General features: G+C 38.1%; 2 protein-coding genes across 3 annotated transcripts in view; one reads left to right on the top strand and one right to left on the bottom strand.

Annotated features, from left to right (window-relative positions):
• Abcb1a (ATP binding cassette subfamily B member 1A) overlaps positions 1-16521 on the top strand; it is a 176054-nt gene that overhangs the window by 24869 nt on the left and 134664 nt on the right. The gene's annotated exons all lie outside the window — the stretch shown is intronic.
• Rundc3b (RUN domain containing 3B) overlaps positions 1-16521 on the bottom strand; it is a 136904-nt gene that overhangs the window by 90817 nt on the left and 29566 nt on the right. For both annotated transcript variants that reach the window (XM_006236003.5, NM_001047116.2), the window contains exon 2: positions 15383-15498. In XM_006236003.5, the coding sequence (XP_006236065.1) occupies positions 15383-15498 (116 nt within the window). The remainder of the gene's footprint in view (positions 1-15382; positions 15499-16521) is intronic.

Below are 16521 nucleotides of genomic sequence, written 5' to 3'. Positions count from 1 at the left end.
ATTTTCTGTATCCATTCCTCTGTTGAAGGGCATCTGGGTTCTTTCCATTTTCTGGCTATTATAAATAAGGCTGCGATGAACATAGTGGAGCACGTGTCTCTTTTATATGTTGAGGCATCTTTTGGGTATATGCCCAAGAGAGGTATAGCTGGATCATCAGGCAGTTCAATGTCCAATTTTCTGAGGATCCTCCAGACTGATTTCCAGAATGGTTTTACCAGTCTGCAATCCCACCAACAATGGAGGAGTGTTCCTCTTTCTCCACATCCTCGCCAGCATCTGCTGTCACCTGAGTTTTTGATCTTAGCCAATCGCACTGGTGTGAGGTGAAATCTCAGGGTTGTTTTGATTTGCATTTCCCTTATGACTAAAGATGTTGAACATTTCTTTAGGTGTTTCTCAGCCATTCGGCATTCCTCAGCTGTGAATTCTTTGTTTAGCTCTGAACCCCATTTTTTAATAGGGTTATTTGTTTCCCTGCGGTCTAACTTCTTGAGTTCTTTGTATATTTTGGAAATAAGGCCTCTATCTGTTGTAGGATTGGTAAAGATCTTTTCCCAATCTGTTGGTTGCCGTTTTGTCCTAACCACAGTGTCCTTTGCCTTACAGAAGCTTTGCAGTTTTATGAGATCCCATTTGTCGATTCTTGATCTTAGAGCATAAGCCATTGGTGTTTTGTTCAGGAAATTTTTTCCAGTGCCCATGTGTTCCAGATGCTTCCCTAGTTTTTCTTCTATTAGTTTGAGTGTGTCTGGTTTGATGTGGAGGTCCTTGATCCACTTGGACTTAAGCTTTGTACAGGGTGATAAGGATGGATCGATCTGCATTCTTCTACATGTTGCCCTCCAGTTGAACCAGCACCATTTGCTGAAAATACTATCTTTTTTCCATTGGATGGTTTTGGCTCCTTTGTCAAAAATCAAGTGACCATAGGTGTGTGGGTTCATTTTTGGGTCTTCAATTCTGTTCCATTGGTCTATCTGTCTGTCTCTGTACCAATACCATGCAGTTTTTATCACTATTGCTCTGTAATACTGCTTGAGTTCAGGGATAGTGATTCCCCCTGAAGTCCTTTTATTGTTGAGGATAGCTTTAGCTATCCTGGGTTTTTTGTTATTCCAGATGAATTTGCAAATTGTTCTGTCTAACTCTTTGAAGAATTGGATTGGTATTTTGATGGGGATTGCATTGAATCTGTAGATTGCTTTTGGTAAAATGGCCATTTTTACTATATTAATCCTGCCAATCCATGAGCATGGGAGATCTTTCCATCTTCTGAGGTCTTCTTCAATTTCTTTCCTCAGTGTCTTGAAGTTCTTATTGTACAGATCTTTTACTTGCTTGGTTAAAGTCACACCGAGGTACTTTATATTATTTGGGTCTATTATGAAGGGTGTCGTTTCCCTAATTTCTTTCTCGGCTTGTTTCTCTTTTGTGTAGAGGAAGGCTACTGATTTATTTGAGTTAATTTTATACCCAGCCACTTTGCTGAAGTTGTTTATCAGCTTTAGTAGTTCTCTGGTGGAACTTTTGGGATCACTTAAATATACTATCATGTCATCTGCAAATAGTGATATTTTGACCTCTTCTTTTCCGATCTGTATCCCTTTGATCTCCTTTTGTTGTCTGATTGCTCTGGCTAGAACTTCAAGAACTATATTGAATAAGTAGGGAGAGAGTGGGCAGCCTTGTCTAGTCCCTGATTTTAGTGGGATTGCTTCAAGTTTCTCTCCATTTAGTTTAATGTTAGCAACTGGTTTGCTGTATATGGCTTTTACTATGTTTAGGTATGGGCCTTGAATTCCTATTCTTTCCAGGACTTTTATCATGAAGGGGTGTTGAATTTTGTCAAATGCTTTCTCAGCATCTAATGAAATGATCATGTGGTTCTGTTCTTTCAGTTTGTTTATATAATGGATCACGTTGATGGTTTTCCGTATATTAAACCATCCCTGCATGCCTGGGATGAAGCCTACTTGATCATGGTGGATGATTGTTTTGATGTGCTCTTGAATTCGGTTTGCCAGAATTTTATTGAGTATTTTTGCGTCGATATTCATAAGGGAAATTGGTCTGAAGTTCTCTTTCTTTGTTGTGTCTTTGTGTGGTTTAGGTATAAGAGTAATTGTGGCTTCATAGAAGGAATTCGGTAGGGCTCCATCTGTTTCAATTTTGTGGAATAGTTTGGATAATATTGGTATGAGGTCTTCTATGAAGGTTTGATAGAATTCTGCACTAAACCCGTCTGGACCTGGGCTCTTTTTGGTTGGGAGACCTTTAATGACTGCTTCTATTTCCTTAGGAGTTATGGGGTTGTTTAACTGGTTTATCTGTTCCTGATTTAACTTCGATACCTGGTATCTGTCTAGGAAATTGTCCATTTCCTGAAGATTTTTAAATTTTGTTGAATATAGGTTTTTATAGTAAGATCTGATGATTTTTTGAATTTCCTCCGAATCTGTAGTTATGTCTCCCTTTTCATTTCTGATTTTGTTAATTTGGACACACTCTCTGTGTCCTCTCGTTAGTCTGGCTAAGGGTTTATCTATCTTGTTGATTTTCTCAAAGAACCAACTTTTGGTTCTGTTGATTCTTTCTATGGTCCTTTTTGTTTCTACTTGGTTGATTTCAGCTCTGAGTTTGATTATTTCCTGCCTTCTACTCCTCCTGGGTGTATTTGCTTCTTTTTGTTCTAGAGCTTTTAGGTGTGCTGTCAAGCTGCTGACATATGCTCTTTCCTGTTTCTTTCTGCAGGCACTCAGCGCTATGAGTTTTCCTCTTAGCACAGCTTTCATTGTGTCCCATAAGTTTGAGTATGTTGTATCTTCATTTTCATTAAATTCTAAAAAGTTTTTAATTTCTTTCTTTATTTCTTCCTTGACCAGGTTATCATTGAGTAGAGCATTGTTCAATTTCCACGTATATGTGGGCATTCTTCCCTTATTAATATTGAAGACCAGTTTTAGGCCGTGGTGGTCCGATAGCACGCATGGGATTATTTCTATCTTTCTGTACCTGTTGAGGCCCGTTTTTTGACCAATTATATGGTCAATTTTGGAGAAAGTACCATGAGGAGCTGAGAAGAAGGTATATCCTTTTGCTTTAGGATAGAATGTTCTATAAATATCCGTTAAGTCCATTTGGCTCATGACTTCTCTTAGTCTGTCTACATCACTGTTTAATTTCTGTTTCCATGATCTGTCCATTGATGAGAGTGGGGTGTTGAAATCTCCCACTATTATTGTGTGAGGTGCAATGTGTGTTTTGAGCTTTAGTAAGGTTTCTTTTACATATGTAGGTGCCCTTGTATTTGGGGCATAGATATTTAGGATTGAGAGTTCATCTTGGTTGATTTTTCCTTTGATGAATATGAAGTGTCCTTCCTTATCTTTTTTGATGACTTTTAGTTGGAAATTGATTTTATTTGATATTAGAATGGCTACCCCAGCTTGCTTCTTCTGACCATTTGCTTGGAAAGTTGTTTTCCAGCCTTTCACTCTGAGGTAGTGTCTGTCTTTGTCTCTGAGGTGTGTTTCCTGTAGGCAGCAGAATGCAGGGTCCTCGTTGCGTATCCAGTTTGTTAATCTATGTCTTTTTATTGGGGAGTTGAGGCCATTGATATTGAGAGATATTAAGGAATAGTGATTATTGCTTCCCGTTATATTCATATTTGATGTGAGGTTATGTTTGTGTGCTTTCATTCTCTTTGTTTTGTTGCCAAGACGATTAGTTTCTTGCTTCTTCTAGGGTATAGCTTGCCTCCTTATGTTGGGCTTTACCATTTATTATCCTTTGTAGTGCTGGATTTGTAGAAAGATATTGTGTAAATTTGGTTTTGTCATGGAATATCTTGGTTTCTCCATCAATGTTAATTGAGAGTTTTGCTGGATACAGTAATCTGGGCTGGCATTTGTGTTCTCTTAGGGTCTGTATAACATCAGTCCAGGATCTTCTGGCCTTCATAGTTTCTGGCGAGAAGTCTGGTGTGATTCTGATAGGTCTCCCTTTATATGTTACTTGACCTTTTTCCCTTACTGCTTTTAATATTCTTTCTTTATTTTGTGCGTTTGGTGTTTTGACAATTATGTGACGGGAGGTGTTTCTTTTCTGGTCCAATCTATTTGGAGTTCTGTAGGCTTCCTGTATGTCTATGGGTATCTCTTTTTTTAGGTTAGGGAAGTTTTCTTCTATGATTTTGTTGAAGATATTTACTGGTCCTTTGAGCTGGGAGTCTTCACTCTCTTCTATACCTATTATCCTTAGGTTTGATCTTCTCATTGAGTCCTGGATTTCCTGTATGTTTTGGACCAGTAGCTTTTTCCGCTTTACATTATCTTTGACAGTTGAGTCAATGATTTCTATGGAATCTTCTGCTCCTGAGATTCTCTCTTCCATCTCTTGTATTCTGTTGGTGAAGCTTGTATCTACAGCTCCTTGTCTCTTCTTTTGGTTTTCTATATCCAGGGTTGTTTCCATGTGTTCTTTCTTGATTGCTTCTATTTCCATTTTTAATTCCTTCAACTGTTTGATTGTGTTTTCCTGGAATTCTTTCAGGGATTTTTGCGATTCCTCTCTGTAGGCTTTTACTTGTTTATTAATGTTTTCCTGTGCTTCCCTAAGTGTGTTCAGGTCTTTCCTGAAGTCCTCCAGCATCATGATCAAATATGATTTTGAAACTAGATCTTGCTTTTCTGGTGTGTTTGGATATTCCATGTTTGTTTTGGTGGGAGAATTGGGCTCCGATGATGGCATGTAGTCTTGGTTTCTGTTGCTTGGGTTCCTGCGCTTGCCTCTCGCCATCAGATTATCTCTAGTGTTACTTTGTTCTGCTATTTCTGACAGTGGCTAGACTGTCCTATAAGCCTGTGTGTCAGGAGTGCTGTAGACCTGTTTTCCTCTCTTTCAGTCAGTTATGGGGACAGAGTGTTCTGCTTTCGGGCGTGTAGTTTTTCCTCTCTACAGGTCTTCAGCTGTTCCTGTGGGCCTGTGTCTTGAGTTCACCAGGCAGCTTTCTTGCAGCAGAAAATTTGGTCTTACCTGTGGTCCCGAGGCTCAGGTTTGCTCGTGGGGTGCTGTCCAGGGGCTCTCTGCAGCGGCAGCAACCAGGAAGACCTGTGCCGCCCCTTCCGGGAGCTTCAGTGCACCAGGGTTCCAGATGGTCTTTGGCTTTTTCCTCTGGCGTCCGAGATGTGTGTGCAGGGAGCAGTCTCTTCTGGTTTCCCAGGCCTGTCTGCCTCTCTGAAGGTTTAGCTCTCCCTCCCACGGGATTTGGGTGCAGAGAACTGTTTATCTGGTCTGTTTCCTTCAGGGTCCGGCGGTGTCTCCGGCAGGGGTCCTGCCGCTCCTGGGCCCTCCCCCACGGGAGCCCAGAGGCCTTATACAGTTTCCTCTTGGGCCAGGGATGTGGGCAGGGGTGAGCAGTGTTGGTGGTCTCTTCCGCTCTGCAGCCTCAGGAGTGCCCACCTGACCAGGCGGTTGGGTCTCTCTCTCACCGGGTCTGGGAGCAGAGAGCTGCTGCGGGCCGGGATCCGCGGGTGTGGGACTTCCGGTAAACACAGAACGTGCCCGGTTCTAGAGAAATTCTGCTTCCGTGTGTCCCAAGCTCACCAGGCAGCTTTCTTGCAGCAGAAAATTTGGTCTTACCTGTGGTCCCGAGGCTCAAGTTCGCTCGTGGGGTGCTGCCCAGGGGCTCTCTGCAGCGGCAGCAACCAGGAAGACCTGTGCCGCCCCTTCTGGGAGCTTCAGTGCACCAGGGTTCCAGATGGTCTTTGGCTTTTTCCTCTGGCGTCCGAGATGTGTGTGCAGGGAGCAGTCTCTTCTGGTTTCCCAGGCCTGTCTGCCTCTCTGAAGGTTTAGCTCTCCCTCCCACGGGATTTGGGTGCAGAGAACTGTTTATCCGGTCTGTTTCCTTCAGGGTCCGGCGGTCTCTTCTATGTTTTTTACCTGTTGGTGAGGCTTAACTTTGAGGTTTTTTTTTTAGTTTGATATCATAAATTTTTAATTTGCAGTTTTATTTCAGTTTGGGTTTTCTTTGGTATTTCTATTTCTTTGTTAAATGTCTTGAAGTGTTTTCATTACTTCATTCAACTGTGTTTATTAGTCGTCATTAAGACATTAATTCCTGTCCTCTTTAAGGTACTTGAACAAATTAATAATTGCTATTTTGAGATCTTTATCTTGAGCTTCAACTAATTTGTTTTTGTAGGGCCTGTTGCAATAAGGTTGTTGGGTTCTAGAGGAGGCATATTATCTTCGGTGTTCACGTGCTAGGATCTAGGCATCTGGGGTTATGATTGTTGAAGTGTACTTGCTAGCTCTCATCTCACCTTTACTGGGAAAGTGTTCTGTTCTTTGATTGCTAATGTCCATTCTTAATCCTAGATAAATGTGCTGTCTGTGGAATCCTTCGTGGAGTGTTTCTATAGGATGGCAAGTGTTACAAAGCAATTAAGTTGTACTTAAAAAGAAAGGCTGGAGGGGATGGTAGGAAATAACTAGGAGGCACCTGGGTCCAGACAGAAACTGGGTTATTAGGGTATGAAGGAGAGCTGTGAAGAGGGGCTCTTTCTGGCAGGCTGCAGTAGGATGAGGAACAACTCTGGAGAGGCCAGAGTAAGGACAGGAAGGAAAGTAAAAGTCACCTAACTTGTCCCTAGCTAGTGTGGGTGTCTCTGATAGAAACTATTTGAGGGTCATCAGGTGTCATAAAGGAATGGAAATGGGATAGAAGGAACAGTTGGGATGGGTGGCAGGAAAGAGGTACATAACCTCTTGGTTATGTACCAAGAGGCAGATTCCCCTGGGAATGGCAGTTGCATTAGAGCTCATACTGCAATTTAGCTAAAAATACAGCAGTGCTTTTCTAAGCTGTCATTTCCATCATTTTATAGGTTGTGATCTTAAAATGTATTATATACAGCTTTTCTTCAACATTTAAGACGCTGCTTTAAAATGCTATTTATAAGTTGGATGTGATGAGTCATATCTAGTCATAGTATATACAAAGGGCTGAAGCAAAGGGATTGTGAGTTTGAGAAAAGCCTAGGCTATTTAGCAAATTCAAGGCCAGCTTGGGCTATGGAGAAGAATCCTCTTTTCAAAAAAAATCAAAACCAACCAATCAACAAAACAAGCAAACTAAAAAGCAAGCTGGCACAGCGCAGGACATCTTTAATCCCAGCACTCCCTAGGCTGAGGCAGGGAGACCTCTGTGAATCTGAGGTCAGCCTGGCTTACACAGTTAGTGTCTGGCTAGCCAGGAAAACATAGTGGGACACTGTGTTAAAAATATAAAGCAAAATAAGATATAGAAGATACTATTTATTAGTAGATTGTTATGAAGAGAAGTGTTTGTGGACCCAACAATTTAAAGATTGGGAATACCTAGATCAATCAAATGTTCTTAAAAGTTTTAAATCAAAATTTCTTTAAAACAAATAAATATAATTTTAATGAAAAGATATTAGAATATATAAACAATGACAACTATATAAATAAATATATAAAATTCAACTGTCAATAAATAGAAATTAATGATACCCGTGGAGTTAAAGTATTTAAATTTATGAATAAGAATGTGATCCACAAGTGGGGGGGAAGGACAGGGGAGGGAAAGGGAATGGGGATGGGGGAAAGGGAACATGATCTGGTACCAGGTGGGGGAAAAGGACTGAAGCACTGAGGGCCAGCAGAAAGAATGGAAACAGGCGACCTCAGGAGGAAGGAGGTTGGGAGAATCCTCCAGAACGTACCAGAGACCTGGGAAGTGAGAGAGTCTCAGGATTCAAAATGGGGGGCCCTAGATGAAAGGCCCTACAGTGGGGATAGGGAATTTGTTGAGCCCACCTCCAGCAGAAACACAGGGCATCAGGGAGGGATGGGATTACTATCCCACAGTCAAAACTCTGACCCATAATTCTTCCTGTCTGGAAGAAATGCAGGGATAGAAATGGAGAAGAGCCTGAGGTAAAGAAGGTCCAGTGACAGGCCCAAAGTGGGATCCAGCTTAAGGGGATGCCCCATGACCGAACACCATTACTGAGGCTACGGGGCACTCACAAAAAGGAACCTATCATGACTGCTCTCTAAAAGACCCAACAAGCAGCTGAAAGAGTCAGATGCAGATATGTGCACCCAACCAATGGACAGAAACTGCGGACCCCTCTGTTGAATTAGGGGAAAGCTGGAGGAAGCTGAGGAGGAGGGCAACCGTGTAGGAGGTCCAGCGGTCTCGATTAACCTGGATCCCTGAGATTTCTCAGACACTGGATCACCAACCAGGCAGCATACACCAGCTGAGATGAGCCACCCCTCACAAACACATTTATAGAAAACTTCCAGGTCTGGGTTCAGTCAGAAAAGATGCACCTAACCCCCAAGAGACAGGAGGCCCCAGGAAATTTAGAGGTCTGGTGGGGTGAGGGGTGGGGACATCCTCGTGGAGACAGGGAAGGGGGGTGCGAAGGAGGTATGGGATGTGGAACAGTTGGAGGGTAGACCAGGAGAGGAATAAAATCTGGAGTGTAAAAGTAAAAAAAAAAAAAATAAGAAAAAGAGAAAATGGCAATTCATGAAAAAATAAAAACACAATTGCTGTATAATTCTACAAAAAAGTGATCAAAACAATTCTAAATTATATTAAGTATAATTGAACATACAGTCATTTCAATTTTACATAAGGCACCAAAAAAGCAACATTTAAAGTAAAAGTATAGTATATATACAAATACAATAAACTTTCCAAACTAGTTATTCCACTCTGAATATTATGGTATCTGAGTGGTTATGGATTACAACAGGAACATAGCACTAGTCCTCTGGTAGAGTATCTTGCAGTTAATTTCTATTTTTAAAGGAGAATGGGTAAAATTAGCACAAATTTACAATTTTTCAAAAAGAACCTCACTAAAATTAGAAAATCAAAAATATAGAATTGAGATAATAACACCCTCCAAATTTGAAGTCTCTTAAATTTAACCATCTTCTCTGTTTTACAAAATAAGAAATGTTTGTTATAAGAGGAAATGTTGGAGCAATAAAGTAACCAAAACTGTTACTAATATTTATATAAATTTATATAATGAAATTTACAAGGTATATCAAATATGACTTTTTGATGATTATAAGGCCTCAAACTACTTTATAAAAGTAATTTACAAGTTAAGCTGGAAATATGAAAAGTCTTCTTCTGGTGAAAAGTCAAAAGACTAAAAATAAATAAATATTAACATGAAGTTCTTCTACTGGATACCATCAATTAATGACAAAGCCCCTAATTCTGTGATTTGTTGGGGTTTTCAAAATGATATTCCTACACAATAAACTTGAAAAACTCTCCAGGGTTTTAAGATTAAAAACATTAAAAAAATCTGCAAAAATGTAATCACATACACTATTGTTGGTAAGAAGCATTTATAGTAGCCAATTTAACAACATATACAATTTAAATTTTATAAATTCTTTGTTTATAGGAATCATATCTAACAGTTCCTTAGCTACTGTTACTAGAAAATAACTTTAAATAAATTAAAATATTATGTTAAAAATAAATTTCACTGATATATAATATGTCCCTGGAAAGGAAATTCCCAGAAGAAAGCAACTGTTCTTAGTTTATACAATAAATATTATATACTATCAAAAACAAAATAAAAGAGAAATAATATTCACAAGAACAGAAAACACGAAGAAACAAAGACTTGTACATGGATACTTCTAGCAGCATTATTTTTAAGAACAAAATACCTAACTAATGCAAATGTCCACTTAACCAGTGAATGGATACATAAAAGGGGCTATGTCAATACAGAGAACTATCATCCAATTGAAAAAAAAGAATGAAGTTCTGATATACATAACCAACTACAAAGGATACATTCTAAGAAATTTCTAGATTAAATAAATGTCTCAATAGTTTAATAGATTCCAGGGGATGCACGAAGGTGGAAAAGTCAGATGATTTAATTAATAGGTAGAAGCCTCTTTTAGGACTGATAAAAATGTTCTGAAGGTAGGTATCAGGAATAGTTGCATAACTGCAAATATTCTAAAATCCAATGAAAGGCAAACTTTAGTTAAAACAGGACCTTTTGCTTTATGAATTATGGTGATAAATGTAACATTTTTCATCTGCAGTCACACTGGTAATTCATTACTATTGCAACTTTATATTTGAATGCTGTACCCCTTTGGTGAATGATGGGAAGACAGAAATGTAAAGAAGAGCTGAGTATGCCCAAGAGATGAAGGAACACAGAGAAAGGCTGAGAGTAATGACAGGCTTTCCTCCTTTTCCCTCTTATCTTTCCTAACTTGGTTTTAACAGAAATATAAGGAAATCCAGGTGGTCCATATAATAGAACAGAGTAAAATTTTACTGTGAAGCTTCTACTCGAATAGCATCAGAAAGGACAAAAAAGGGACAAGGGCTCTAGACTGAAAGCACAGGAACGTAATGGAGATCAAAACCAGTAAGTGAACAGTATAGAAGTTTCGTGATTCTCATTTTTTTCTAGCTACTAACCTTTTTCTTTACAGTTTGTTTAGAAACTAAGAGTTTCTATTGTTAGAATCTACAGTTAAACTATTAGACCTTACGTTTAGTAAGACACATTAATAACAACTTCATTTTCTGTAAGATTGAAGACATTAAACCTAATTTTTTCCATGAACATAAAGCCCTATGCTTCAGAAATTATTTAAATATGATTTTTCACTTTAAAAAAATCTGCTGAGACTTTCTTTAATTTCCAAGCACAGAACTTAAAAGGGTATTTCTCCCAGCGGCCTTGTCCATTGTCTAAACACCAAGTCCTGGCGATTGGAGCAGTTTCTTATCTCTGGTATGGTGTTTTTGCACGGGTCTATGGGCTCTTATTGGGTAACTTCTGTTCATGTTACTACAGAAACAATTCAAGTCTCATTTATGTGCAAACCAGGAATCAAAAGTTGGAAAGCCTTCAGAAACAAACAAAGAAAACTCAAAAGCCAAATGGACAGGTTTATCTTTACTTATTGTTTCTAAGGGCGTTTATACTCACTTCAAAAGATGGCCTCATGGGGAGGTGACTATTTACCTTCTAAGTCAGGAAGCACTTTGAGGTTGAAGCCAAAGCCTAAGTATCAGAACAGTTCAGCTGGATTACAGAAATTATGTAGTGTCAAAGCACAGGAGTTCTATCTCTTTTTAAGTGTCTGAAATCATATGGCATCGAGGGCAGGAGGAATAGGTGTTATTGCTTCTGCACTAAATGTTCAATTTTCCAACAAATGTTCACTGAATATCTACCACCTCAATGTGACAGATATTAGGAATACATCATCAGAAAGACAACGTTATTAGTCCTGAAGAAGGACAGTAAGTAACAATAAGTAAAAAATACAATAGATTAGATAGACTGAAAAAATAACACAGAGAAAAAAGATGTTGGGAGTGTAGGGGGATGGTTAGGGATGTGGAGATGACTCACACTTTTGAATATTGTGAACAACAGGCCTCAGTGAGCAATTCCTAGTGAAGTTTGGAGTTGACCATTCACATATCAGGAGAAGTGGTCCCTACACAGGAAAAGCCAGGCGACGATGCCCATGATGAATGCACCTGATAGAGGTGAAGGGTTGTGCGGACACAGAAAAGATTAGCTATACACTGAGCAACTGAGAAAATGTTCGGGATCAATGCGAACCCTCAACTGAATGTGAGTAAGTAAGTCCAATATTTGTAAAAATAATGAGCATATTAACTCAGAAGAAATGCCATGGCACATCTTGCTTTTTTTCTTTAATATGTGATGAACATTCATGATCCAATTTTGCTGAGGCACAACTTAGAAGATGCTATTGGTTGCATGAAAGGAATCCATTTACATTAGTGCAAATGTAATTCAACATTCAATTTAAAATGGGAATTTTAAGGTGGTTTTAGATTTTTTTAGTGATAGTTTTAAGTATATTTTGTAGGATTATCATATAAAATGATAATCAGGGGAAATTTCATCAGATCAAGTACTTGTGAATACTGAGATACATTATGGAATATTTTATTTAATGGGCTGTTTGATCATAAATTTTGGTATTAAAAATATAATTACCACATAAATAACAAGTCTAACAATATTTCAAAACAAATTCATATTCTTTGCTTTCATAAAGACATATTTTGTATTAAAATATTTTCATGGCAGAAAGCTAAGGAAATACAGAAATGCAAAAATGAAAAGCAATAACACTTTTTACATGTGAAACAACAGAGTTGAACAGAAAAGGCATTGATGGTTTTATGGGCTCCATCTTACTTGCAGAATTATGTATGAGTTCAGAGTTTTTCTTCCCATGTTAATTCAATCATTTCCTCAAATGATTTGAAACTTAACATAACTTGGATGCTATCAGCATTAAAAAGTATAGAATGGGATTAACTTTCTGACTATACTTGAAAGTTCTTGTTATCTATCAAAATAAATTGTTTTTGCAAACATAAAACTATACACCATTAAGATTGTTTTTAACGTAAAAGCTAAAGCAAAGCTATCTAGTTACCAAGTTTTCTTTTGAAGAGATAACGGAATTGGAGTAACAAAGTTGTTAATTGTTGTTATTAAGACTTATAATTCTTGGTTTTTATTAATTATAGATAATTATGTTTTTGAGAAAGGGTCTCCCTGTGAAGCCCAAGACGGCCTAGGATTTACTATATAGACGAGGTTGGCCTCAAACCCATTGAGAACCACCTGCCTCTGCCCTCCAAGTACTGGGATTAAAAGCATGCATTATGACACTTGGCTTTAACATTTAACTTTTCATTTTAAAAAATGTGAATTCAGAGACATTGTTTCCCATAAGCCCTTTAAAGTAAAAATATAAATTATACTTCACAATTCCAGGCATATATATTTTAACCATATCCCACCTTCTTTTATCCCCTATCCACTGAATCCTTTCTTCTTCGTAAGTCTTTCTCCTACCTTCATGCTCTGCGGTTTTGCTTTGTTTTGTGTGTGAGCAACTGCATTTAACTAGGGTTGCTTGAATGTGCATGGGTGGACATTATTTACTTGAGCAAGGGCGTTACTCCACTGACTTTCAAACTTTAAAAGATTCATATATATGACATAAATGTGCTTACTGGTGTAGGAAAAAGTAAAAACCATACTGATTTTAAGGTACTTAGTGTGGATGATTTTAAGTCACTATATGAGTGCTGGGAATCAACACCAGGTCCTCTGTGAGAACAACACGTGCTCCTCACTGCAGAGCACGTTCTTGATCCCCAGAATTGCAATTTGTTTTGAGACAGGGTTATATTACATAACCCTGCCTGGCCTAGAACACCCTACATAGACTAGACAGACTTTGAACTCATAGAAATCCACCTGCGTCTGTCTCCCAGCGCTGAGATTAAAGGCCTGTGACACTACATCCATACTCAACATTAACAATATATTCTAGAAACAAGTGTAAATACGAGAATACAGATTCATCCTGAATGACGCAGAACAAATGATCAGACATTATGAAGTCAGATTTATGTTTTTCTTTTAAGTGTAGCATGATTGCTGCCTAAACCAGTCCAGACTGTAAGTTACCAAAAGTTTACTTGTTCTTGTTGTTGTTATTGTTGTTGTTGTTGCGGGTGGGTGTGGGGGTGGGGAGGCTGGACCTTTGCTGAAGAGAAATGGAGGAGGAATGGATGGAGAGGGTGGGATGAAGGTACTGGGAGAAGAGGAGGGAGGGGAAACTACAGTGAGATGTAAAATAAATGAAATTTTTAAAAGCCTGAACACTGAGTGGAATATTTAATAATTCCCACCCATTGTCTTGTGAACTTAGAAATTTTTGATACTTAAAATGTATAATAAATGAAATGCAAAATTCAGATACCCAATCCTATAAGTCTTTATATAAAATTTAAAGGTGTTCACTACTTCCCTTGACTGCACATTATATATAATATATATATTAATTACTAATATTATCTGTGTTTACTTGTCATAGCAAAAACTTCCCTCAAACAATGCACTGAGCAGAAAAGATACATTTTTCATTTTCTTTTATGAAAAAGTTTTACTCTGTACTGATTCTTTTTTTATGTATGTGTGGGTTTTTTTTATTACTTTTATTTCTTTTTAAATCCACTCATTGCTCCCCTCCCACAGTTCCTTACCCCATTCTTCTTCTCTCCTGTCTCCAAGGGAAAGTCCCCTCCACACTAGGCCTCTCCACTGTCTGGGGCCTCAAGTCTCTTGAGGATTAGGTGCATCATCTTCTCCCCCTGAGACCAGACCAGGGAGTCCTCTGCTGTGTGTGTCTCAGGGCCCTCAGACCAGCTAGTGTATGCTACCTGGTTTGTTGCTCATAGCTGGTGGCTCAGTAATCAACAAAATAGATAAATCCCTAGCCAAACTAACTAAAGGGCACAGAGACAGCATCCAAATTAACAAAATCAGAAATGAAAAGGGAGACATAACCACAGAATCTGAGGAAATTAAAAATAATCATCAGATCCTGCTACAAAAACCTATACTCAGCAAAACTGGAAAATCTGGATGAAATGGATGATTCTCTAGACAGATACCAGGTACTAAAGTTAAATCGAGAGCAGGTAAACTATTGAAGCAGACCCATAACCCCTAAGGAAATAGAAGAAGTCATTAAAAAACTCCCAAACAAAAATGGTCAGATGGTTTTGGTGCAGAATTCTACCAGACCTTCAAAGAGGAGCTAATACCAACACTCCTCAAATTATTCCATAAAATAAAAACAGAGAGAACACTACCTAATTTAGTCTATGAAGCCACAATTGCTCTGATACCTAAACCACATGAAAATTTAACAAAGAAAGAAAACTTCAGACCAATTTCCCTTATGAATATCAATGCAAAAATACTCAATAAAATTCATGCAAACTGAATCCAGGAACACATCAAAACCATCATTCACCACAATCAAGTAGGCTTCATACCAGGGATGCAAAGTTAGTTCAACTTATAAAAACCAATTAATGCAATCCACTATAAAAAAAACTCAAAGAAAAAAATCACATGATCATTATCATTAGATGCTGAAAAAGCACTTGACAAAATTCAACACCCCTTCATGTTAAAACTATTGGAGAGAGAGGAATTCAAGGCCCAGACCTAAACACAGTAAAAGCAACAAACCAACAGCCAATACCAAATTAAATAAAGAGATACCTGAAGCAATCCACTAAAATCAGGGACAAGGCAAGGTTCCCCACTCTTCCCATACCTATTCAATATAGTATTTGAAGTTCTAGCTCGAGCAATTAGACAACAAAATGAGATCAGGGGGATGTAAACTGACAAAGTTTATCTTCGTGCAAGGAATTTGTCAGGGAAAATAAATAATACATCAAAGTTGTTACCTTTCAGCCGGTGACTTAGAATTTGTTCCAGAACAGCTGCAAAGTTATTAAATTCAGGAGAAGAATCATCAATTGTTTCAAAGCAAGACCGATCAATCAGGGTCTTCACAGAAAATCTATGAAAAAAAAAGAAAGAAAACAGGATTGTTGGTTTTAGAGAGAATATATCCATTCACTTAAGTGTGAAAATGTGAGATTATTTAGAAGAGAATCCTGAAAATCATGTTTACTCAATGTGCTTTGTACAGAACATCCTCATAGTAACATCTGGAAGCTGGTATTCTTCCAGTCCTTACATCATGGGTGAGGCTTTGGGCACTAGCATCAACAGGTTGGGCCTTGGAGAATTTAGGAATCACTGTACTGTAAGTATGTTTGTAGAAGAGGTGCAAGGGAGCTTGACTGCCTCTTCTGTCATAAAAGGCATCAAACATGAGAACAGACCCTATGGTACACTAAGTCTCTAGGCACTTTGATGATATAAACAATAAATTTGCATTTTAACAAATTACCCAGTATGAGGGAAGTTCCTCAGAACATGCTGGAGGGACTAAGATACTACCTTTGGCTTAAAGTAAGACTCTGTGTCTTTACATTACAGCTGTTGAAATCAGGATCAAAATATGATACAATTATAATTTAGTACTTGATACTCTAAAATTTCCAATTTACAAACATTACACATAATTAGGACAATGATAAAGTATATCTATATGGTTACTTGGCATTTTTTCTTTCAGTATAGTATTCACTAAATTCTATCAAATATTTAATTTTTATTACAATTAATTTTTTACTTGTGTACACATGCTCATGCAAGTGCTACAGTATGCACGTGGAGGTCAGAGGATGACATGAACAAGTCAGTTTTCTCCTACCATGTGAGTCCTAGGACTTGAACTCAGGTCATCATATTTAGCAGTCAGTGCCTGTATCCACTACGCCATCTCATGACCCTTCACTATAAAACAACATTAGATGATTTTGTCAAAATGTGAACAAAAATGTTCTGAGCAGTTTTGAAGAGTATGCTAGGCTATAGTATTTTATTATTTAGGTATATGTGGTGGTTTGAATAAGATATTCCTAGCCTTAGGCATATGAATAACTGGTCTCCAGTTGGTGAGACATTTTAAAAA

The sequence above is a fragment of the Rattus norvegicus genome, chromosome 4 (assembly GCF_036323735.1).
Source record: "Rattus norvegicus strain BN/NHsdMcwi chromosome 4, GRCr8, whole genome shotgun sequence".
NCBI lineage: Eukaryota > Metazoa > Chordata > Mammalia > Rodentia > Muridae > Rattus > Rattus norvegicus.
This window is presented reverse-complemented; position numbering and strand designations above follow the sequence as displayed.